The sequence below is a fragment of the Sceloporus occidentalis genome, unplaced genomic scaffold (genome assembly GCF_023333645.1).
Source record: "Sceloporus occidentalis isolate IW3139 unplaced genomic scaffold, rSceOcc1.0.p SCAF_386, whole genome shotgun sequence".
Classification (NCBI taxonomy): domain Eukaryota; kingdom Metazoa; phylum Chordata; class Lepidosauria; order Squamata; family Phrynosomatidae; genus Sceloporus; species Sceloporus occidentalis.
In genome coordinates, this window is record NW_028317366.1 from 42,908 (window position 1) to 67,607 (window position 24,700).

At 44.8% G+C, this 24,700-nt stretch overlaps 1 protein-coding gene across 1 annotated transcript in view; it reads right to left on the reverse strand.

Moving 5' to 3' along the window:
* LOC149273302 (F-actin-monooxygenase MICAL3-like) overlaps nucleotides 1–24,700 on the reverse strand; it is a 42,513-nt gene that overhangs the window by 10,824 nt on the left and 6,989 nt on the right. Inside the window, exons 12-24 of the mRNA XM_089506462.1 lie at nucleotides 24,395–24,588; nucleotides 24,046–24,158; nucleotides 22,910–22,966; nucleotides 22,462–22,635; nucleotides 17,341–17,527; nucleotides 16,208–16,296; nucleotides 15,498–15,588; nucleotides 10,612–10,807; nucleotides 9,368–9,591; nucleotides 6,107–6,259; nucleotides 3,319–3,420; nucleotides 2,905–3,015; nucleotides 78–1,805 (exon numbers count right to left, since the gene is read on the reverse strand). Coding sequence (XP_089362588.1) covers nucleotides 78–1,805; nucleotides 2,905–3,015; nucleotides 3,319–3,420; nucleotides 6,107–6,259; nucleotides 9,368–9,591; nucleotides 10,612–10,807; nucleotides 15,498–15,588; nucleotides 16,208–16,296; nucleotides 17,341–17,527; nucleotides 22,462–22,635; nucleotides 22,910–22,966; nucleotides 24,046–24,158; nucleotides 24,395–24,588 — 3,419 coding nt within the window. The remainder of the gene's footprint in view (nucleotides 1–77; nucleotides 1,806–2,904; nucleotides 3,016–3,318; nucleotides 3,421–6,106; nucleotides 6,260–9,367; nucleotides 9,592–10,611; nucleotides 10,808–15,497; nucleotides 15,589–16,207; nucleotides 16,297–17,340; nucleotides 17,528–22,461; nucleotides 22,636–22,909; nucleotides 22,967–24,045; nucleotides 24,159–24,394; nucleotides 24,589–24,700) is intronic.

A 24,700-nucleotide genomic window follows, 5' to 3' on the forward strand; every position in this document is an offset into this window, starting at 1 on the left:
GGATATTTTGAAAAGCATGTCGATGCCTCCTACAAGAGAAGGTCATAGATTGGAATAAAAACGCCAGTGAATAATACCTGCTCCGCGAGCCATATTGGCCACTTTGCCTTTCCCCGAGTCCACAGTGGTGCTGCTAGAAGGGGTACTCGGAGAAGACTTGTCCTCTGCCGTCTTCTTCTTCTTCTCCTTCTTATATCCAGAGAAGACAGACTTCCATAATGACTTGGGCTTAGTGCCATCTTCCTGCTTATCGGAAAGTTGACTGGCTTCTCCCTTTGATTTTTTCTCCTTCTTACGCGGAGAGAAGATTGAAGGTCTCTTTTTGGGTTTGCCACCCGAACCTTCTGATGAGGTGACGGAGCCTTCGGCAGCTGGAGAAGAAAGCAGCGTCTCATTTGGGCTCTCTAGTTTCAAAGTGGGTGCATCAGGTTTAACTCTGGTCTTGGGCACATCTGAGTAGAGTTCGCTGGCAAGGATGGTGGATGACCCTTTAGATGACGTGGCAGCTGATGTAGTTGGAAGATGCTTCATCTTGTCCAACTGCTGTGCCATTGCGTCCCGCAGGGCCTGACTCTTTACAGACTTCTCCCTTGCCCTCATCCTCTCCTCGGCTCGTTCCTTGGCCTCTGGAGTGACCTGTGGGAGTTCTCTCTTTCTGTGATGCCCCCTCTCCAGTGAGGACGGAAGTCCGCCATTTTCCTTACCAACGCCTTTTCTCATTGGTTTTATGAGGCTGGTCGGAGGGGTAAAAAATCTCTCCTGGAGGCTGGAGTTATCTGTCCTTTCATCGTACGTGTCCTCGACATCATCTGCAAACGGGATCTCGTCTACACTCTCGACAAAAGACTTTCGCACATCTTCAACCGTCGATGCGGGCTGTGGAGTTTCAGGAGACTTGGCCTTGGTGTGGACAGGCGGTGGAAGCGACTCGGGCGCATTCTGCCAAGATGCCCGGTTTCGGCGGAGAGTAGCCGGTTCTTCCCCTTGTGGTGGAGGAGGAGGAGGGCTTGAGGGAGGCGTAAGCATGGCCGAGTCTGAAGTGTTGAAGCTTTCACTGCCTGCAGTGCGGGTGTTTGAGTGGCTACCATTGAGACCCAAGCCAGAACTGGTTGAAATGTCCTTCCTCTCCCCTTCTGAGCTCTTCAGCTCCTTATCAGAAGGTGATATTGGGGTCAGAGGCGAAAGTAAATCAATATCTAGCCTGTTTGGATTGAGTTTCCTGGGAATAAGTTGTGGCTTCACAGGAGACTTCAGTTCTTCAGCACTGGGCTTCGAAAGCTCTGTTTTAGGAGTAGTGGACACAACAGCAGGGAAGCTGACTTCTGGCGTCTGACTTCTATCAATAGGGGTCAGCCCTAGACTGCGTCGGATCTCTGCGCTCTTCATCCAGAACTCCTCGATGAGGTCAATGCGTTTGAGCGCCTCTTCTGCGTTGGGGCTGGTCGGTTTCTCAGCTTCCATGACAGCGTCTGTAAAGGGCAGTTTAGCCAGAGGAGTAGACGTGATAACAGGAGTTGGTTGGAGACATACAGGTGGCTTGGCAGGAGTGGTGATGGCTACATCTGTGGATGGCAAAGGCTGCGAGCAAATAGGGACGGTCGGTGACTGAAGTGACCTTGCAGGAGGTAAGACAGATGGAGATTTCACGGGTGACACGGGTACAAGCTCTTGTGACGCTATCGGCTGGGAGCGAACTGGAGAAAGAGGGGTCTTCTTATTAACCTCAACCGGAGACTCTGCTTTGGCGCTGGTGGTTTCCGGCAAGAGGAGATCTTGAAAGAATCTCTCCCGAGCAGACTTTGGTTCTAGAGGAGACACCAGAGGAACCTGCGAATTTAAAACGATCCCCTATTAACACTTGCCCCCTTCGGCAAAATACAGAACGGAAACAAAGAATTTGCCGACACATAAACGCCGTTCGTGGCATCAAGCCTAGCACAGTCCTATGGCCGTCCCATGCTTAGAAAAAAAGAGAAGAACCGACAAAGAAAGAACAGATTCTAGAGAAGAATATTACGCACGCATCACTATAATGACTATTTGGTCAGAGATCTCATTGTCTTCTTTTGGGAGGAGCAGACATTATTCTCTGATTACTTGAACCATTCTTTCTCCTTTCTATTTAAATGGCCTAAATAGTTTTTGCTACCTTTTCATTTATTTAAAAAGCCGAGGCTAATAATAATAATAATAATAATAATAATAATAATAAAAGCTGCCAAAAAACAAACAATGGTCATATTGTCTGTCCGTTAACAAGGACAGGCTGCTTCCTGAAGAAGGCCGACAAGTATTCAAACATGTTGGGTCTTGGCTTGCAGCTTTTACTATGAACTCGTTCATAATAATAAAACACAGTTTAAATTAAATGGGTCGTTGCAGCGAAACGGAATGTAAGTGCGCTCCCTGCGCTCTTCAATTGGATAATTAGCAACATTTTACAAGCTGTTTTAATCGGATGTGGTGTAGTAACAAATTAACAAAGACCGATCCCCAGAGAGGAAAACTAAGTCTTTCTTTCACGATCGGTCAAGTGCATTAAAATGTTATAGCAATCCTTTCCTACTGCCCGGGGAGCCATGTGAAGAAAAGGTCTGGAACCTCACAACACCCCGCCATAAAGCGAGGATGAACATAAAACAGAAAGGTCGGAGGCTGGAAGGGAGAGAACACACCCTAGCCATAATTCATTCTTTTGTACTCTTACCTTTTCTTTTTCCTCCCTTGGAGTTTGGATCACGGACCTTATACCGTCATCTGGAGTTGTTGTGACCGGGCCAAAAAATTTGTCTGGAATTGCAGATGCACAAACAAAAACAACGTATTGCTCAAAATACTGAGTATTTGTAATAGTTTATAAGGCAGATATAGATAGAGCTGTGGAATCTTCTGAAAAGTCCATACCCTGCTTCGGCAGCACAAACGGTGGTTCGTCGTCTAAATCCAGTTTCAACGTCATCTTCTCGGACTGCGGGAATCTCTCAGCAGCCTCGGCGTCCGACGGAATATCATCATCTGACGAAACGGGGAGGTAGAGGAGCAGAAATCCACGAGGTTAGGTCATGGTCATGGTCATGGTCAGGTTCTTGAAGGGCTATGCTATCAACTTAGAAGACCTTTGGAGTTGGACATTTTTATTGAGTTACTACTGTTATATTTGTTCAGTAACTGGCACTTAGTGTGTAGAAACAAAAACGATATGCAGATAATATGAGAGAAGGACATTAGAGCCAAATCGGAGTATTCAGTGGTACTCTGGTCAGGGATCGCTTACAGTTTAGCTCATAACCGCGTTCCCGAAGCAAGAAGCCCACATACCATCACCAAGATCTGCAGAGGTATCCCCATCCATTCCTGCTTCAGCTTCTGCAGGACCTGTGCCCAACTCGTCCTCCTCTGCTTCTCCTTCCTCACATGGAGCTGAGGGAGCAGAACGAGGAGGAGAGAAGAACGTGAAAAACAAGGAGTTGCCATAATAAATAGCGGGACATGGCGCAGAGAGAGCAAGATCAGGAGGTGGGAGGAGAAGACGGCAGGGCCCATGGGTTCGGTGGGGAAAGGTGCAAGGACCAGACGTGGAAGAGGAGGACAAGATTCTAGGGATGGGGTTGGAAAAGAGGACAACATGGCCCAGGGGTGGGGTGGTAGAAGAGGACAACATGGCCCAGGGGTGGGGTGGTAGAAGAGGACAACATGTCCCAGGAGTGGGGTGGTAGGAGAGGACAACATGGCCCAGGGGTAAGGTGGGGGTGGGGAGGGTGCAGGGTGGCAGAAGACAACAGGGTCCAAAGAAAGAAAGGGCAAAGATTGGGGGATAAGAACAAAAGGGAGCAGGGGATTGGAAGCAGAAGGCTTAGAGTTAAGGGATAAAGAAAGAGAGACGGGGTAAAGGGAAAAGCGGGGCAAACAGGTATGAAAGGGAAAAACCATGCTAAGGAGCAAGGGAAGGAAATCAGGAACAGCGAAGATCTTGCAATGACCGAAAATAACACGGAAGCAAACCCAGCGCAAACTCAGTTAGTACTGCAGAGTATCACCTTTCTCTCGTCCCACCGCGGGGGGGGTTTAAAACGCACTGCAAAGTCCGCCTTGTGCAGCCGTATTATATTATACGGGCTTTTAAAGTATATTACTGATTAGTTGTTTTTTTTTGCTGTTGGTAAGGGATCTATCCCAAGGCTGCCTAATGCAAGCCTCCCATTAAAAAGACCCCTTATTGAAATATTAACCTGTAAGACACCTATAATATTTTTTTTTGTTTTGGAGTTTTACAAAAGTAAAAAAAAAAATTAAATCATTAACAGGAAGCTAGGATTTTAAAACAAAGAAAAGTTAATTTTTCACAACAGTTCACAAAGTGTCTCGAGTTTACAGGGACTTCATCACCTACTGAGTTAATGAACATAGAGTCTCAGTCTATACGCGACACCAGCAGGTTATTGGTTAAAGTATAGATCAATAAATGTAAAGCACAAAATAAAAGACGTGAATCCCTACTCGTCGCCAGACATGGAGACGCGGCAGCCAAAGGTTAGTAAGATAGTAACGGATTAACACAAGCAATCGATCAGCTCCAATGGCCAGAGATTCCAAAGTGAACTTAACGCTGTATTTATCAGATGTGCTCGTCGGCTTCGATCGGACATTATCTACGGCACGGCGATATATATCGGCTAGCAAAGCCTTCCCCATGCAGCCAGAAAAGGCCACGGAACTTATGGACGTGTATTTGTAGTCTGTACCAAAATTCCAAAAATGTGGATTCTCTGTAAGATTCTTTTATTGTTCTTAATGACGTAAAAGGAAATAATAAAAAAAAAAAAAAAAAAAAAAAAACTAAAATCGGTTCACTTTAAATATTATGTGGATGAAAAACGCGTCGGTCACCCAAAATTATTTTATAAATCATCCAGAATTAGACGTTTTCTGGCCACTTGAACCCGGAACAGTCGCAAGGAGGACTGGAGCAGCGTTTTAGAAGCGTTACGAGGAAGCGACAAATACGTGCGAGGCGTTTTATCGAGACTGCGATGCCCCCCAAAAAACTGCTGAAAAATCCCCCCTTCAGCACGGGAGCGGACGGATATTTTTATCATGCACTATGAGGACAGAAACGTGGCGGGAGCTGCAGCCAGCGTGGACACAAATAAGCAAATTGCAGATTTTGTCTAAAAATATATCCACAAAAGCTTTTAACAGGATGCAGCAGAAAAGGAAAGTGGGGGGGTTTTTTCATATTTTTTTTTCTGTCTCTACCTCCAGAAATGGATTCCAGCCACGCTCTTACGGGATCATGATGGTGGGAGGGAAGATTAAGCTCTATGGCAAATTAAAAAAAAATGTTTATTTTTGTTGGCAAATTAAAAAAAAAAATGTTTATTTTTTTTATCATTTTTTTTATTATTATTTTTTTTATTTCATAAGCCATACAAAAAAATAAAATAAAAATAATAAAATAATAGATTTATATATGTATACACTAACTAAACACATATACAGTTTCCCTAAATTTATTTTTCGGTGTGTTGAAGGTTTCTCTCTTAGGGGGAAAAAAATACATTAAAACGACGACGAAGAACTAAAACAGAAAAACAACGATTAAAAATAATTCACACGTGGAAGAAACGTTAACGGAAAATGATGGATGTGGCTTTCAAAGAGCAACTTTCTGCAAATAAAGCTCTAGACAGCACTTAAAGGGCACCCTCTTTAAATAACGGGTTATAAAGCATTAAAGAAATACATAGACGGATCGTTTGTGGCGCCACAACAGCAACTGGACTACAACTCCCAGCATGCTCAACCTGTCGTTGACTGTGCATGATAGGGGGTCGTTGTGTCAGAGGTGTTAGAGCATCGTTGGGAAAACGTTTAAAACAAAATACAGATTTAAAGACAAAACGTGGAATTTAAAGGGCCAAAGAAGCATGAGTAAGGGCCGCATTCTAGGTGGTGCATGCGCAACTCTTGTAGTCAATGGTTTGATTCTAGAACTTTAGGATGTCGGATGCGGAATTCAAGCCGTGCCTACGGTCTATTATCGTGGGCTCACATCCCCCCTCCCTGCGGGGGACCCTATTACCGGGTGGTCCGGTGGGAGAGTTACCTTTAGAAGGGGAAGACACACTCAGATCTCCTCCCTCCGCATTAACCCCTTCCCGCTCCTCCTGAACACTGAGGACATGTGTCCAGTGGACGTCCGCCTTAATCTCCAAGGGGTCCATGGGGCACAAGGCTTGTTGAAGCTTGAGGTTCCCGGCTGCAGAACGGGCAAATGATACGGGGTGCGAAAGACAAAGGACAGGGCAGGTAGGGCAGAAAACAGAGAAAGGGTTAAAGATTAAAAGGGGCAGAAGGAAGCAGATACAGAAAACGCAAAGTAGATTCAGTAGATCCAAGAGAGCAGACCACCAGATTTTACAAGATCAAACCCCGCTGACTGGCATTAAACATTTTAATTAGAATTCCTCCGTTGTGCTCACAACTCTGTCATTCCTGCTGAAAAAAATGGGGTATGTATGAAAAATTATTCTGATTCTCACTTCAAATGTGTTATCACCATGGCAACCCATCACATCCAGTGATGCCACGACAAATTTCCAAAAGACTAACTTTTTATACATAACCCCAGCGACTCAGAGGTGGCCGCACACACCAGTTAGTGCATGCGCGGGTTTAATAACTCACAGCAAAAAAATCCATACTAATAAATTGCTTAATAAAAGGTGCAATCCAACGGCATTCAGAGCAGTATGTCCCATGGGAATAAAAAATCCCGTATACAATAATACCCCCCCAGCGCTGTATACAGTAATATAACCCCCCCAGCGGTGTATACAGTAATATACACCCCCAGCGCTGTATACAGTAATATAACCCCCCCCAGCGCTGTATACAGTAATATAACCCCCCGCAGCGCTGTATACAGTAATATAACCCCCCCAGCGCTGTATACAGTAATATAACCCCCCCAGCGCTGTATACAGTAATATAACCCCCCAGCACTGCATACAGTAATATAACCCCCCAAGTGCTGTATACAGTAATATAACCCCCCCAGCGCTGTATACAGTAATATAACCCCCAGCGCTGTATACAGTAATATAACCCCCCAGCGCTGTATACAGTAATATAACCCCCCAGCGCTGTATACAGTAATATAACCCCCCCAGTGGTGTATACAGTAATATAAACCCCCAGCGGTGTATACAGTAATATAACCCCCCCAGCGCTGTATACAGTAATATAACCCCCCCCAGCGCTGTATACAGTAATATAACCCCCCAGCGCTGTATACAGTAATATAACCCCCCCTCCCGAGCGCTGTATACAGTAATATAACCCCCCCCAGCGCTGTATACAGTAATGCCGGGTGGTGACAAAAACCTGGTTTTATATAATTTTGCCCCATTTATCTGCAGACCTGGAGGCCCAACTTGTTAACAGTCATGTGATATTTTGGGTGACTTTCTCTGTACTGAGCCGACGCTTTATGGCAGTGCTAATGAAGTCCGTTCCTCTATAGACTTTCATTAGTCAGAGTCTCCAGTTAGTAGATTAAGACCGAGTCATTCTATTGTTCCCCACCGTCAGTATGATAAGGAGCCGGGGGGTTCTTTTAGTAGATCAGAGTATCAGATAACAGAGCGAGAACTCATATATATACATATATATATATATATATACACATTGTTTTTCTTTATATATTATTATTAATATATATATTATTTATAATATATAATAAAGAAAGTGTCTTATCAGAGGGTCTGTTTAATATTCAAATTATCTACGCTAACAGTAAATTTGCATATGGGGCTGGTGTGACATCACAAGGTATCGTGAAAATGTAAAAACCACTAATGTAAAGCCTTGGATTGCACCTTTACAAGCTCAGAGAAACAGATTAACCATTTCAGTGCTGGAAGTCCAGAGCGCTGCGACCTCTTGCAAAGCCATTGCCCAGTTACATGCGCGGGGGAACTCGGGAGCAGATCCAGGAATTGCCGGCGAGGTCCCTTCACAAAGGCCGACGCACGTCTAGCCTCCGGTTTCAAGGAGCGTTATTTTCCAGGGTAGGCAACAAGGGATTGCCCCTCCTTTTTCCTTTACTGTTTGCCATGACCCAAGCGTGTAAAATAAGTTTCGGGTTGAAGGGACCGGTATTCCATGCACACGCAGAATCGTCCTACACCCCTGAAAGACTTCTCTGCGGTGCTCTTAGACATGTAAGAATGAGCGGCCATCAAAACTCATGGAGTCTCGCCATAGCAATATACCTCACTGTATAAGCCTCTACCACTGCTGCTGGGAGGCTGCTCCACTTATCTCACACCCTCTCCGTAAAGTAAAACGTCCTTCCATTCTGTCCTTCTCCTCCTCTGAAATAAACTTCCCTCCTGCACAGAATCCCTTTATGTACATACATGCCTCTCTCCCATCTCCTCTCTCCTCGTCCCAGGGGTGTAGGACCATCTAAGGTGTTAATGTATCGTGGCAGGAGTTTTGGGGGGCAAAAGGGACCGGGAGGGATACCTTTAAATGTACCAACTGTATCTTCATCTGAGAGACGCTGGAGCCACAAACCCTGCTGGAGTTCTCTCTCCCAAGGGCAATACTCACCCTCTGAAGAAGAGGTAACGGAATCACCCCTCCATGCCCCGACAGAGAGAGAAGGGAAGGGAGAAGGACAGAGAAGCAGATATGAGAGAGTGAACGGAAACAGACCATCCGGCCCCCGGCCCCCGGCGGGATTCTGAAATGGTTTTGATTCTGGAAACGAGACACTTAATGGGACCTCTCACTACAGCTTGGATTTTCTCGCAATTTGTTAATCTTCTTTGCTGTAGAATAACGCCCCACCCCTGCTGGGAACAGACCGTGGCGGAGTTCTAGACTACATCTTTATTTAATGCGCTGTGTGTAACACCCAATCACAGCGATAGAATCATCGTTTTGGACAATCCATCCCTATCGTAAAGGCGCAACAGAACGCGTCCCTTTAATATTTTCCCGGGGACATCTTAATTGTATCCTTCTGTCATGTGACTATGTGACATGCAAGTGATTGGCTGACATTTCCGTACTGACTTAATATTTAAAGGTGTTTAAGACGGAATAAAATGAGATGACCCAGATGGAACAATACATTAAAGAAAACTAATGATGTCACTATACAGACGCCAATAAAGGGAGTGGGGGGGGGGGGTCTGGTTGGGGTTGGTAAAGGGTTAATTCCCTAGCATTTTAACATTGAGTTAAATCAGATTGCAATTCAAAAGAGGACGGAGAACGTTCTTCATAAATCAAATGATCCTCAAAGCGTTTATCGGGGAGGAATAATCCCAAGGCGCTGCAGAAAAAAACTAACCTTCACTAGAACCTTCCTCATCATCATCCTCCTCCTCCTCCTCCTCGCTTTCCTCTTCTTCTCCGGGTTCCTTTTCCTCCATCTGCTCCGTGCTCTTCCCCTTCAGCTTGGCGTGAATCTTGACAGCCTCCTTCCAAGGCACTCCACCCAAGTCCGAGGAAGGCAAGTGTCCCTCAGCCTCCTCTTCCTCTTCCTCGTCTTCGTCCATCTCAGACTCGGAGCTGCTACAGTAAGAGACGGAATATCTGCGAGTGAGCGACACCTTAAAGTATGTATATAATGCAAAGAGGACCCGTCATACACACACACACACACACACACACACACACACACACACACACACACACACACACACACACACACACACACACACACACACACACTACCATTCAAAGGTTTGTGGTCACTCAGCTGTTTTCATGGAAAACAAGGAAATAACTAACATAATTACAAAAGGGTTTTCTAACCATAAATTAGCCTTTTAAACTAAAACTTGGATCAGCGAACACAGCGTGCCATTGGAACACAGGAGCGATGGGAGTGATAAAGGGCTGTTGGGACACAGGCGTGATGGGAGTGATAAAGGGCCATTGGAAAACAGGAGTGATGGGAGTGATAAAGGGCCATTGGAACCCAGGAGTGATGGGATTGATAAAGGGCCATTGGGACACAGGAGTGATGGGAGTGATAAAGGGCCATTGGAACCCAGGAGTGATGCGAGTGATAAAGGGCCATTGGGACACAGGAGTGATGGGAGTGATAAAGGGCCATTGGAAAACAGGAGTGATGGGAGTGATAAAGGGCCATTGGAACCCAGGAGTGATGGGATTGATAAAGGGCCATTGGGACACAGGAGTGATGGGAGTGATAAAGGGTCATTGGGACACAGGAGTGATGGGAGTGATAAAGGGCCATTGGAACCCAAGAGTGATGCGAGTGATAAAGGGCCATTGGGACACAGGAGTGATGGGAGTGATAAAGGGCGATTGGAGCACAGGAGTGATGGGAGTGATAAAGGGCCATTGGAACCCAAGAGTGATGCGAGTGATAAAGGGCCACTGGGACACAGGAGTGATGCGAGTGATAAAGGGCCTATGTAAACGGCTTCGTGAAATAAAAAGGTTACGGATCGATACCGGCTTATACGAAGCAAGATACCTATTAGTAACAGTTTAACCCATGAAGCGCTGGCCTCTCCGTGAATATATAATTATAATAAGAGGAATTACAGTCCTGCCGAGTACCTGCTGGCTGCTTCCGCTTCCTCCCCTTCTTTATCCATAAGGCTGCTCAGATTATGCTCCGCCAGGGTCTCCTCGGGCACTTCTTCCAGCTCCTCGCGCTGCAGGCACACGCGGTAGTTCTCCAGCTCGATGCGCTCCGGCGTGGCTCGCAGGCGTTTGCTTAGATTGTGATCCTCGACGCCATTCATGCTGGGGCCTGCAAGTCAAGTGACAGTATGAAACCATGGGTATTTCTAATAAAAGCGCAAGCTCCTGGGGACAAATTCCTTACGGCTCTGCCAGCAGAACGTTTCAGCTTCCTTTCTACTACTCTTATTGCCTGTAGGGGATATATATTTTTTTTTAATATTATAAATTTTAAAATTAATGTTTGTGGCATCGATATTTGTAACACCTTTAATCATATTAATTATGTTATAATAATTAAATGTATCTTTAATGTGATTATCACTGGTGGGTAAAATCCCCCCGTATATATATATATATATATATATATATATATATATATATATTTATTAACCCAATTTACATCCAAGTTGTCGAGGAAAGGGTCTTTAACGCGGCTTGTGATATGAGAGCCGTTGTATTTAGCGACGTCCGCAACCATATTTTGGGTTCAAAAAGCCAATGTTCCGTCATCTAAAAATGAGTGTTCTGTTAGGGGTCCTTTTTGCTGTGCGAGTTGCATCCCATTAATAGCCGTGGGTAGAGGAATTTACCCAATGCCCCTGTGGGAGGCAGATTTAATATATCTGGGGCAAATAAAAAGATTGATGTACGGAGCTGAAAAGTCAAGGAATATTCACTACAAAAGAGTTTGGAGCGTAGAAATATTGTTTCAATGTTTCTGTATTTCAAAAGAAGTAATGCTACAAATAGTAATAATAATAATAATAGTTTTAATACTATTATAACTAATACCACCAATCACAATAATAATTATAAAAATACTAACACCACCAATAAATAACACTAATAATAGTAGTATTAAAAATACCAATATAATAATGCTATTATTAAATGAAAAAAATAATCAAAATATAGAAAATTACTATCCTTGGTGACCGTTTACTTGTCACTCATGGTCCAATTAACTAGGTTAATTCCTTAGGTACTACGAGCCATTGGCTATTTTATCAGGCGCTACATAGTATGTTACAGCATACGATAAAATCGATCATTTCCATTTTAAAAGAATTTTGGCAATAGTCATAAATTCTGTTTATTTCACTCATGTGGAACCTAAGCAAGATATTTCATGATATTCAGAGGAATTTTATATCGTTTAGTGATCGTGAATTGGTTTTCTCGGTTGCGTGAAGGATGTTTGAGGTTTCAGCTTGGAAACCGAGGCAGTGCTGCTCCTCTATACAGCCGTATGATCTAAACTTAAAGCCATTGGCATCTTAAAAGATGGCGGATATCGTGGAACTTCCCAAAGCAGGTCTATAGTCTGACATTTCTTCTCCGATGAACTTTATCCTAAAGAAACCTTCAGCAAACATTCTACACAAGACTACGAGACATTTTTAAGACGAATTAATATAGAAAGGGTAAAAGAATGACTTAGACAAGACCACAAGACAAAAGGGACAAGAGGTGATTAGAAGGATCCGTTGGGTTAACGTTTCTAGTATTCCGTAATGGGCTTTGTCATAGATCTGGACTGTCAAGACGGAAGCTGTGGGTTGGATGTTGGGTACAAACTGGATAAAAGCAAAATCCCATTGGTTCTTAGTGAATGACAATGATCAACTAATGTCACCCAACCCAACAATGATCAACTAAGGTCACCCAACCCAACAATTATCTCTTCCATGGTCCACTCCACCAGCAGACGAGCAGAGCTAAGAGATAATGTATCCAGTTACCGGTCCAACCGCTACATTTAGGGTTGTAGAGGTTGTAGTTACTTAATTCACCTATAAAGACGGTAAAATGTCAAATAAAAAAATAAGGAACTCGGAATCCATCAAAAAAAAGGACAACATTTATTTGCTTAAAAGTGCAACAGTGAAATTTTCCAACATAAAAAGCAAGTACAGAGTCAAAAACGGGAAAGAAAAACAAACAAAAAAAAAAAAGCAGTAACAAAGCAACAAACAGCCACAGGAAAAAAGTAACAAAGAGTATCACAGAATGTTTTAATACGCCTTCTATAAGCCGTGTGTGTAATAAAGAGACGTGGCCGGCTCAGCTGATGAAAAAGGGTACTGGGCTTGAACTTACAAGTCCTAAACGGGTGGAAAAACCATGAAAAACAGACAAAGGGGGGAAGCACATACAATGAAAACAGAAAGAACAGTCATAGGACAAAGTATCTGTAATTGAAGGGACGGGGGAGGAAGCAGATGTCTTCTTCTGGGCTTCAGGATCTTCTAGCTAATAATCCTGGCTACAATTCTAACACCAGGGCAATAAACCTCCCCGTCCGATCTATAGAGGCAGCCACGTCGCAGAGCTCTTTGTAAAGAGTCAGAAAGTAAGTGGAATGGGAAACTTTGGGTTCTGATGAAGTCCATCTCAAGAAAGATGGGTTCTGAGAACGATTGGACTTTAGGAAGTTCACTTAAAAAAAAACCCCAAACCTCTACAGCAGCAACCAAGGCCAAATCTGTCCGCAGTGCCCTAATATTTAAATTGTGCAGGGGGCCTATTAAAAAAAAAAATGTAAAAAAAAAAATATATATATATATTTTTTTTAGGGGGGGTACAGAGGGGAGATGGTGCCGTGAAAATCCACGGAGAACCAAATTTATAAACTCAAATTTTACTGATCTTGCACATTGCGTAAAGTCACTTGGACTTCTTAAAATAACACCCCCCCCCAAAATAATAATAATAATAATAATATATATATATATATATTTAATTAAAAAAAGGTAAGGAGGTATTAAGGAAAAAGATAATACTTCAACAACTTTTCCATGATTATACTGTTCCGTCTCCTAAGAAATTAGCAGGAATATCAGTGGAAATAGGACAAAACTTATGTATTTAAAAAACAACTGGCTTAAGGTAATGGGAGTTGTATTTTGGCAATGTTAGGGCTGCTGCTGTCGAAATCCCATTTCCGCACCAGTATGCGATTCGTCATTGAAATGGGAAAACGGAGGAATTCTGGTCCTTGCTAAAAAGGTGAAGTTTATACGCTTGATATATGGGGATTTCTGGCTGTAATGTGTTGCTTATTATTGCACGACACACAGAATACATACAATCACGTCACACACAATAAAGCTTAACACAAATTCACCGCAATCATAGAGAATAAAGGAAACAGTACCATAAATGTAAAAGTGCTCTGAACACCGTTTGTCTGCAGCGGAATAACACTCTTCATCGCCTAAAGCACCCCCTGTGCCGCTCCCTTTAGGTCCTATTGCATTATTAGGCTATCCAGTCTCCAGGGCTGGCACAGCCCTGTTTTCAGCAGTCATGTTTTTGGCAGCAACAAAGAAATCTGCAACATATGTTAGTTTTTCTCCCCCAATTAAATGCTAATTGATAATACTGTTCTTTCCAGCAGGAACACATTTGTCATATTATATATCTATATATATATATATATAGATATATATATATATATAGATATATTATATATATATATATATGTATGATATAGGTATATAGATAGAGATATAAAATTACACAGCGTGCGGTAGATAATAGGGGTGAGATAATTCGGGTGTAAACCCGCAGCTGCTGTGTGGCAGGGAACATTATTAATGTATAATAATTAAATGTATTAAGTTTAACGTGTTAGCAGCCCTCGCAGAGCTGAACTGGCCTAAACGGCTTTGCATTTAAACAAACAGCGCAGTGTCGCCGTGCCTATACTGAACTTATTTTATTATACTTTTTGGTTGCAATTTTGAAAAATGAAAGAAAAAAAAAAATACATATATATTTTTTTAAATATCTTTGCTCTCCCCCCCTGGAAAAAATATTCTTGAAAACACAATCCTAAACGTTTAGACGGGTGTATTCGCTAGCCCATCCCCTCATCGGCCCCAGAGAGCTTCTCCTCCAAGAGGAGCTGAGCTGGCCCTGTATAATGCATAGTTCAATCAGTGAGATTACGTTTTGGAAGCTTCACCACATTAGCTATGCATTATACAGGGTCGGCTGAATCGTTCCTGCAGAAGAAGCTCCCTGGGGTCGGCTATTCGTAATGCATGACGTTGGGGACACAGAACGTTGGGGTTAGTGAATACACTCCGGCGGGGTTCAGGGATTATAACGGCGTCTGTGTCTCATAATAACGAACCCACACATGACTGCGCTGGACAGAACAACAAGGCTGGGTTCATCCATCTCGGCCAGGGATAAAAATACCCCGGTTAGGTGCATAACACGGGCCGGGGTGGGCTGTATAGCTGTGGATGGAACCAAATTCTACGGCTATTCTCCAAAAAGATTGGCTTTCATGGCCACAGTTAGCCAGCCTTGGGGCAGATTATCAAAGTTAGAACCAGCAAGGATCAGGCACATTGATTCTGCGTGACGCGCCATGGGGTTCTAGACACGCATTACATGCGTTATCCTAATAACAGCTTTTGCTTGTAAATGAATGGATTGATCCGTTCCACGGAATGTTAACACGTTGTTTATTGATGGGGGGGGGTTGGACCCTCGGATCCCTTAACCCTTTCTTTCCTATAGAATTGCATCTTAAGCCTTGTTGGCAATTTCTCCCAGGATCTGCCATAGGATTTCTGACTGAACGTACAGAAACGGGAACCCAAACGCGGTCAGCTGACACATGAAAAAACAGTCCAGGGGGTCTTGGGCGACCAGGCGCCTCAGAGAGGACACCACGCTCTGCACACGCCGCGCCGCGGACCAGAGGCCCTGAGCACGTTGGAAGAAGGAAGAGCGTGTACCTGGGGTCTTCTCGGCGGCAGTCGGGGGCAACGATGAAGCTCGTCCTGGTTCTTCTGCATCTGGGATATCCTTGTCTACCCCTTTAGCCTCCTGAAGAGTCAAGAAACATGGGTCAAGCTAAGCGAATCGGACACAGAGGCCGAGCGTATCTAATCCTTTACAGATGTTCCAGAGACAAAATGATATTTCTTCTCACAGGAAATAGTTCTAGCTTTCCCTAATTTCATCTGATATCACAGAGAATCCCGAATAATATAAAAAGGCAATTGTAAATTTTTTTGCAGTATATGCTGGTTCTGTAATACCCCTACCACCTCTCCAGGGAGTCAAAGCTATGAATCCATTTTTGTTTTTTTAATTAAATCTGCTATGTAGGCTACCAACCTGTAACCATCACCCCTTCCCCGACAAATAAAATGACTTTTGCTGATTCTTGAGTATTTTTCTGGCAAGTCTTTCAGTGCCAGAATTGCGGGCATCGCGCATGTAATGAAAAAGAATTAACCGGTTTGATGCCGGCCAGCGGTTAAGTTTTAAAGTCTCATAATTAATACTTTTCTCGGACGATTAATAATATATTGATCTAGGCAATATTAACAAAGCTCTGCAAGAGGTGCTTACACGTCTAGCAGTTAAAGAGTTAAATGATCTACTGATGAGCACATTGATCGGGTAGATCCCCCTGTTTTCTTTGCCCCGATGTACTCACTTTGCAGGGAAGCGCCGGGGCGACCGGCTTCTTGAGTTGGCTGAATCCGGAACGCCGGTAACAGTAATGAGGTTTGCAGTAAAATTTTCCTGGAAGGCGGTAGGAAAAAAAAATAAAAAAAATGAATGCAAATAATAAACTCGGATCTCTGGCAGGGGTAACCTATCCCCCTGAATACCCCTTTCTGGGGCAGCGAACCCACCACCCCTCTGAAAGGGCAGTTTCAATGTCGTGGGCTTTGTAGAAGGGATGGGCTACAAAGTCGGAGGGCAACAATGTGACAGTGTGTGAGGAACAAAAGGAGGACAAAATGTCACATGAGCCGGAGGAGTTGGTCCACAACATTAACCATATGAGGACTGTGGCCCTGGAGTGCAGGCCTGAAGAGGTTAACATTACACTTTGCTTTCCAAAGGATGGTCTAGGACACCCCTGCCGGACCACCAAAACTTACAGCTATGTGGCAACTCTACGGATATTTGTAGCTCCAGCTGGAGGGTCCATGGACTCTTCTCCGTATAACCCGGGCAAAGACCAGACCTATTTTTAAATCCTAAAATCAGACACCCTCTGATCCCTGCTCCGGTCCCTTCGTGACGTTCTTGATCTAAACATAGCCATGAAAAGTACGCTCTGAAACACAACCTCTCTGGGTCCGCGATTTACTACAGAAGACCACGAAAACCTATGAAGTCTCCTTAATAAAACAACCTCAAAAATAAGAGGGGGGCATGCCACCAAAACAATCATAGCTATGCATAGGTCCAAAGGTCTTGCCCCCTACCCACCCGGCCTAAACAGAAGTGCCCCTCGCCGGTCATTTCCAGTTCTGCAATCTTTAAAACAGACACAAGTACGGTATTGGACATCAGTGGTTGGGGGAACACAATTCAAGCTGCGCGTACCCATGTCCCACTTCCTGGAAGCCTGCATTATATTAAATACCGTTAAAGAGACATTAATGTTTCAACGTAACCTCAGCTTGGATGAAAGACCACTGTGTATATTTAGGTCTATTTGTTCCAGTGCACGGGGGGCACTGTTCGCTTCTGATTGTTGTCTGGCCAGTGACCATGACTCCACCACCCAAAAGCAGACAACTTGCGGCGGTCGCAGTCGTCTCCGTTGCTCACCATCTTCCAGGTCGTAGGCGTAGCTGGACAGGCGCAGCATCGTGCCGCAGTAGTCGCATTTGAAGCAGGTGCGGTGGAAGAACTTCCCCTCGGCGCTCAGCCGCTCCATCACGTAGACACGGCAGCCGCAGAAGTAACACACGTCGCTTCCACCCACGTTCTGCGGGAACTCCTTCCTGAAGGACGCCTGCCGGGCGACAAAAGAGAGGCAGAAGGGGAAGGTTAAAACGAGGGTCTCAGTGCTCCCGCGTTACGGCGAGTGCCCAGGGTGTCCGCGGCTCCCGAAGACGATGACCAGACATCTTCCGGTATAGTCTACAGCAGACGAGGACCAACCAGCATCCTTCACACACTCCTTTTTATTGAAGACCCTTAAAAGGTGAGAAACGCGTCGTACACCACGTATATAACCCCACCGTGCTTACCACTTTCTTCCCAAACAGGGGTTTGGGTTGCTCCTTCTTTTGAAGCTGATTTGTTATCTGCTCAGCTAATGAACTCACTCCAGTCGTATACATCTTTATATACCTCTGAGGAAGGGGAGAAGCGGAAAAGGAGGAAGGGTGAGTGAAGAATGAAAGGCGACAGATAAAATAGGACGTGTCAAGGTCACACGCGGCCTCCGGACAGAAGAGCGGAGTGAGCAGCAGTGCAGGGTCTCCCAGCATGGCATGGGGGGCAGGTGGTATTAGCCATCGGTCGGCCCGGCGCAGCGACCCGTTGTTAGCACGGACGGGTCAAAAATCACCAATTTTAGGAAAGAAAAAAAAAAAATGAATGTCTCTGGTTTCAAGCATTCTATCTCCTGTAACAAAAGACATCAGGACCCGAGGGTGAATCACAAGATTCTATTCTCTAAACAACTATAAAGTTAGCACTGGGGTTACGGACATTGGAATTATCCAGAGAAACGCTGTCTAAGGAGCCGAGTAACCGTGACAACCGTACGGCAGATAACCCTAACCTGGGCAGAATCCGACCGGTGCCCGTAGGTAAACGCAGCTCAATTACTGGATGTGTCTATCGACACGGATGCAGATATACATGAAACACGCTTGGCCCACACATTCCTCCGCGTGCCAAGACTGAAATGGGAAGACTCGGACAAGGCCACTAGAAGAATGACATCCTACCCTAAAAACTCTCTCCAGCCACCGCTAGCGGAGACGTAAGCACCGGCAGATCGGCCCCATTCGGCCCCCGTATAGTCTGCCCCTTTGTCCTGCTGCAAAGACTGAAAACAGTCATTGGTCTCCTCTTCGATTCAGGAGCCATATGCATGCTTAACCCCCCCCCCCCACTCTATTACCCTCTACCACTTCTGCCAGGAACCTGTTCCACTTATCTACCCCCTCTTTAACAAGTCATGTGTTTATAGAGAAGCAGCTTGTGGATTTCCTATACAGCAAAAGTCACACGATACACCAAACCTCTGAGAGCCTCGGGCAAACGGAGGGCAGATATAAAGACCATGGACTATGTCTTATTCTTTGGAGCCAGGGCTACCGCTCATTCGTTTGGTTCTCTTAGCATATAGATGTTAGTCTGCGCTGCCTATATGGTTTGTGTGACAGCGGAACAGCGCGGATGCTGGGCGGGGGTGGTATTCGAAGCCAATTAACGATGAGATTTATTGGAATTAGTGTTCCATTCCTACAAACGAATGCCAACGTTAGAGGAGCCCAACGCCAGCGAGCAGACGATGCCAAAGCCAACACACTCAAAACCCAGCACACGCGTGATTAAAGCCACAAACCCCGCAGTGTGCGCGGCGAACATGCTACCTGTCGAAGGGAGTCTGACGAGGGGGAGGCGGGTCGTTCTGCGGCGCGCAGGGCGGAGCTCTGCTGCCATTGGTTGACTGGAGAGCGAGGGGAAGGCTCATAGTCAAGCTGGAGAAGGGAGAGAGATATTTAAGACGGAAGATGGCTATGAGGTCAGGGGGGCTAGCAGGGTGCATTCCGATATCGGCCACTAGGGGCCGCCACACCACAAAGACGGATAAGTTATGACACGAACACATGAAACGAGTTAAAAGGTGGGGTTCTTGAAAAGATTGCTTGAATCTGATACATTTAATGGGTTAATAGGCCACTTCCATGTTAATTAGGTCTTTTTGCACCTGGGGGGGGGATTCCTTATATTTGGATACCCAGCTTTGCCATTAAGATAGGAAACACTAAACTTATCATTATTATTTATTGTTTTATATAGCGCCATCAAATTCCGTAGCGCTGTACAATGGGATAAGGTAGGTATGATTCTTTACCGGTCCCTTTAAAAGACGGGACACGTGTGAAAGTAAAACATCTTGGTGGCTCTAAGGAGGGGGCTTCATAAACTTTCTTCAAAGCAGAACGCTGCCCGGTTCTTAATTCTTATAAACACAAAATTTGGGGAATCTTTATTTTATTCATGAAGTACGAGCTCAAGTTTGACCTATAGGGAAGGATTCTAAGATGCCGCGAAGGGCAAAAAGTATCGTACGGTGATCAGCTTTTCTTATGGTGAGGAAATCTGTCCCAATTACGTGGTGAGCAAGCATGCCAAACCCATGCCAATTACCCTCTCCGGGGGGCAGCACGGCTCCCAACGGATACTGGAAGACACCGGGATAGTCTGCGAACAGGAGGGAAAGAAAAAAAAGAGAGAGAGGGTGAAACAAAGGGTAAACTTGGTAGAAAAGGATCCACGGATAGAGGCAAGAAGCTGGTACTGCCACATACGGTGGCATAGGCTGGCATCCGTGGCACACAGGTAACCGCTATAAAAGAGTAAGTGTTCAGCCAAAGCGTTGGGCGCTTGTGAGTGTCTGCGTTGTGAGGGTACATTCCAAGATAATATTTGGAGCTGTGCCGCTAAGCATTCACGGAGTGAAGTCATTACAAGCCGCGTGAGTTATGGTGTAACGCAACGTAGGCAGAAGCGGAGTTATGAAGAACACCGCTGGTGAAAAGTGATGTATCCGCTGTAGCAACCAATAGAATGATCGGCAGGAAAATCCGGCCGGCGGCTACAGCGACAAGACCACTTTTACAAATGTGCGCTAGAATCATTCTTTATAAACAATCCTATATATAAGAAAGCCCGCTCTTCCAGGGGGTCACTGGCGGTTCTCGTGGCAGGGGTGCTCTTTCTGTGCCAACACAGAGTATAATACACGGCAACAGTATCTTCAATAGAATACTTTGGGATAGATTATATATATATATATATATATATGTATGTGTGTGTGTGTCACAGCAGCTTGCCCCGGGCTTAGGTGGTAACAAACACATAAAAAACGGTGTGTCACACTTAGTAGGGCTGTGGACCCGGTGCCAGCCGCAGGCAGGTGAGCCACTCGTACCATGCAGCGAGTCACCTTAACACGGCGAGGAGCAGGCGAGGATCCCGTGTACAGAGTGATGATCTTTTTAGGGCAGGTTCGCGAACGCTCGCTATCCCTGGGCTTCGTAGGGCGAGGAAAGGAGAAAAGGGCACAGGAGGGAGCGCAGTCAACTACCGGCACGATGCAGACAGAGCCACAATCAACACCCCCAGAACTAAAAGAACCCACCATGACCGAACTACAACTCATGGGACCCCAAGCACAGATTTTAGAAAGAAAAGGGATGGGAATGGGATTTGTCCATCCTGGCAGTGAGAGGTGTCAAGGTACCCCAAATACACCATGAAATCTTGCTAGAGGGTATCCTTTGGCCTCAAAGGACCTTCATCAGCTCACTCATTTGGCTTTTCCCATCAAGTGACCGCTTAGGCCATTTACTGTACATATATTTTAGGAGGTTCCATCCCAAACCCATTAAAGCTATCCTGAATATAAGACAAGATCAAGGCCTGAGTCTTACATCGGGAACAATGGACAGGCTGGCTGGGCCGAACGGTCCTTATGTGCCGTCAAATTCTATGTTCAAAGCCTTCAGAACACTGTTGGACGTCCCAGCGGTTAAAGGCACAGTAAGAGTCTATATCGCACACAGAAGCTGGGGAGACCTGGATCTGTCCACCAACCCCCTAAAAACATGCCGCCCGTAACGGGTCTCGTTACCTGTTTCCACTGAGGCTCTGCCTTTCTGTGAATGGGCTGGTTTTGCAAACGCAGCTGATAGGGTAAGAGAGGCTTCTTAAGGGGAGTCAGGAGGATCATGGGAGAAAACAAAGAATGAGAAATTCAGAGTAAAAGAAACAAAACAAAAAAAGTCTTAAACTGGGGTTAAAGGATGAAACAGGAGAGCGGAAAAAAAAACACACAAGGAAAAAAAGAAATAGACCAGAACAAAAATATATAGAATATTACTGGAAAAATTAGGTTCCAATTTATAAACTGGGTAATCTATCCACCCCATCATCCTCAGGCAGCATGCAAGAGTGTGGCCTTAAACTAAGATCCTAGATCTATTAAAAATTGGGAAATGGGGTAAAATGATAGCTTTAAACAACCTATTCTCTATACTCGGGGGTTCTCTCCACAAGATCTGCTAATGCAGATAGGGATAGAGTTTTACCCTAAGACACTTGTGGATGCTCCTGGCAAGTTATAAGAAGACAGGCCGGCTGTAACAAACTTTATGAAGCCGGACATTGCCTTCCGTAAGTTTAGGTCACTCACGCGAATTGCAGGATCCCCGATTTCCCCTAGTATTTATTAGCTGTAGCGGATCCGGCTCCAATTCCCTATGGGGATTACTATATACGTTTATAGGGAATTAGCAGTGAGATGGCAGGCTGTGGCAAGGAGTGCCAGACCAGTGTGGGGGGGGGGGGGGGTGTCTTTTTTTTTTAATCCAAAAGGGCAGGGGGCATTTAAACTCTCGAACTCCCTGTCTGGTTCTGCCCTCACCCCAAATACGTTGCATCCACTATTTTTTTTATTTTTTTTTATACATAAATCCTAATAATTAGAACCCTTTTTGAGAAAGAGGACTTCAGCATCATTAAAGATTCATTTTTTCATGGTTTTCATGAGATATTTGCGACCCTGTTCATCCCCAATTCACATTCATTTCATTGTAACTGTATCTGAAATGTATTTTTCAGCGTGTTGAATACCGGCGACATATTATAATCGTTTCGGAAATTCTCGATCAGATCTCGCTACGCAAAAGATGCTTCTCTTACCTGCTTGCGAAGAACGGCGTTGGGGGCCGGGGCATTCTCTTCAAACTTGGCCAGGAGCTGCGTTGCCATAGATTTCACCTTGTTCTGGTTGCCTACGGCGGCGTCTATACGGCGTTCAGTTGACGCGCTCGCTACCGAAGGCCGCTCGTCCTGCTGTGTCCACAGAGCGTCCTCCTGAGAGTAAAGAGGGTTAGGATTTACTAAAAAGACTCTTTAAACTCTTTAAGGAGTTACATTAAACTTTAGCAGCTCTTTAAAATAATTCCTTATTTTAAATATGGAATTCGGCATTACTTTTCCAGCCACATAAGTATACTAATCTCTATACTCAGGTTTTCAAGATTAGACTTTACTTGTATGAAATCAAAAAGGATAAGGTTCTAGTATGACGTTTTTGAATGTATTTATACTCTTTAACACAAAACATGCAACATTTGTCCCCACTTACGTCTTCTGACTGGCTTGTTTTTCTTCTTTTTCCATCCATTTCCTTCTCCTTTTTGTCCTGAGGAGGAAACAAAAATGTGATTCCAAGTGAGGTGAAAAAGTTGGGAAGCCTACACTGTGCTCTCCTGGCGGAACAGCTGCTTAGAGATGGCGGCCAAGCCAAGGCTTTTTGGATTTTATCTAAGACCTGAAATGGGGTAAGGAGAACAAACCGTGAAGACCAACGGCCCCAAATCTCAAAGCTAATCAATTTCTTTTCGCCAACTCCAGACTTGCACCAAGAGTTTCGATAATTGCAATGCGGTGACAGCGACAGACAACTCGCTACTTGGCAACTGCAGGCAAACGCCACCGAGCTTGACTTGACCCAATGTTTGGGGCAAAACAGTATAAATATAACCCAATTACTATTTAGGTCCAATAACGAAGGACAATGTTCCAGGGACGCAACCTCATGGAGGGCACCAAAACAGAAGAATCAAAAAGCAAAGCACAAATAAAACTCTTGATAATAAAACGGCGGACGGAAGATACTCTTGCACCTTTAGGAGATCTGGTGAGCAGAGTTTTAGGAGATTGATAGAATCACAGATGGTGAATAAAATCTGAGAAGTCCTGAAGACGAGGGTTCATCCGACAGCCCACAAACAAACTTGTTTAAGAGAAAGACGCAGGATGTCCCATGAAGCTGGATCAAGTACATACTACATTCTGAAGTGGATCTCAATTCCCCTCCACCAGAGATGTTATTTATTGTGTATGTAAATACACATATACATCCATACACACACACATATATATATATATATATATATATATATATACACACACACACACCGTATATATATAAAACTAAACCGAGACAGAAACTGCAGCCCTGCAGCTGCCTTCCCCCTCCTTGATGCAGATGATTCTTGCCACTGATTTACTGCCCAAAGCAGCCAATCAATAGCAGGAAAGCATATGCTGTCTGGGGTGTCCTTTTAACAGTAACCTAAAAAATCCCTTCAAACCAGAGGACGCTTATAGTTCTACTAGTATCGGAAGCGTTCGCCAACCTTTATTCGGCTATAAGTTAACAATAATTACGCAGCTGCACAGAGGTGAAGCATTGCCAGGACAGAGCGCCGGGCCTACCTTAGGAGTGCGTTTCCGAGATATGGTTTGTCCCAGCTTACTCAGAAAGTACATGGGGGACTTTGTGTTGGACAGGAGGGCCGCTTTCTCGTCCGGACCATGAGCGGCATCTTCTGCACGGGGAGGAGGAGGAGAAAGACAGTATTTCAAAGAATTAGAAGAAGCGACACGTTCTTGTGTGTTCTATGCGTTCTGAGCGAACCAAAGAAAGCGTTAAATTGACTCCCACATTTAAACGTCCCAACAATGGCACCCATGGAAGGCAAACCTCCGATCAGGACAGCTTCAATCAATGAAACACAGGCTATTATGATGTATGCCGAGCTGGGAAATCTGCACTCTTACATACCAGAGTTGGGGGTTTCCTTGAACATCTCGTAGAACTGGCTGAGATAGACAACCATGGACAGCTTGTCCGGGTCGCCAACGGAAGCCATCTCCTTCCCGGTCATGATGGGGGAGATTCCCAGCTCCCGCTCAGCGATATCAAAGGCCAGTTGGTTGTTCTTTTCGACATTGCGCTCATCAAGAGAGTCGAAGTCTCTGCGCAGAGAAGAAGGGCCATGTATTAGCAAGTCGGGGAGAGGCGATCAATCACCCCAAATAACTGGACCAGATCACTTTGGGGAACACTCGTGGAGGTTAATAGAAGAAT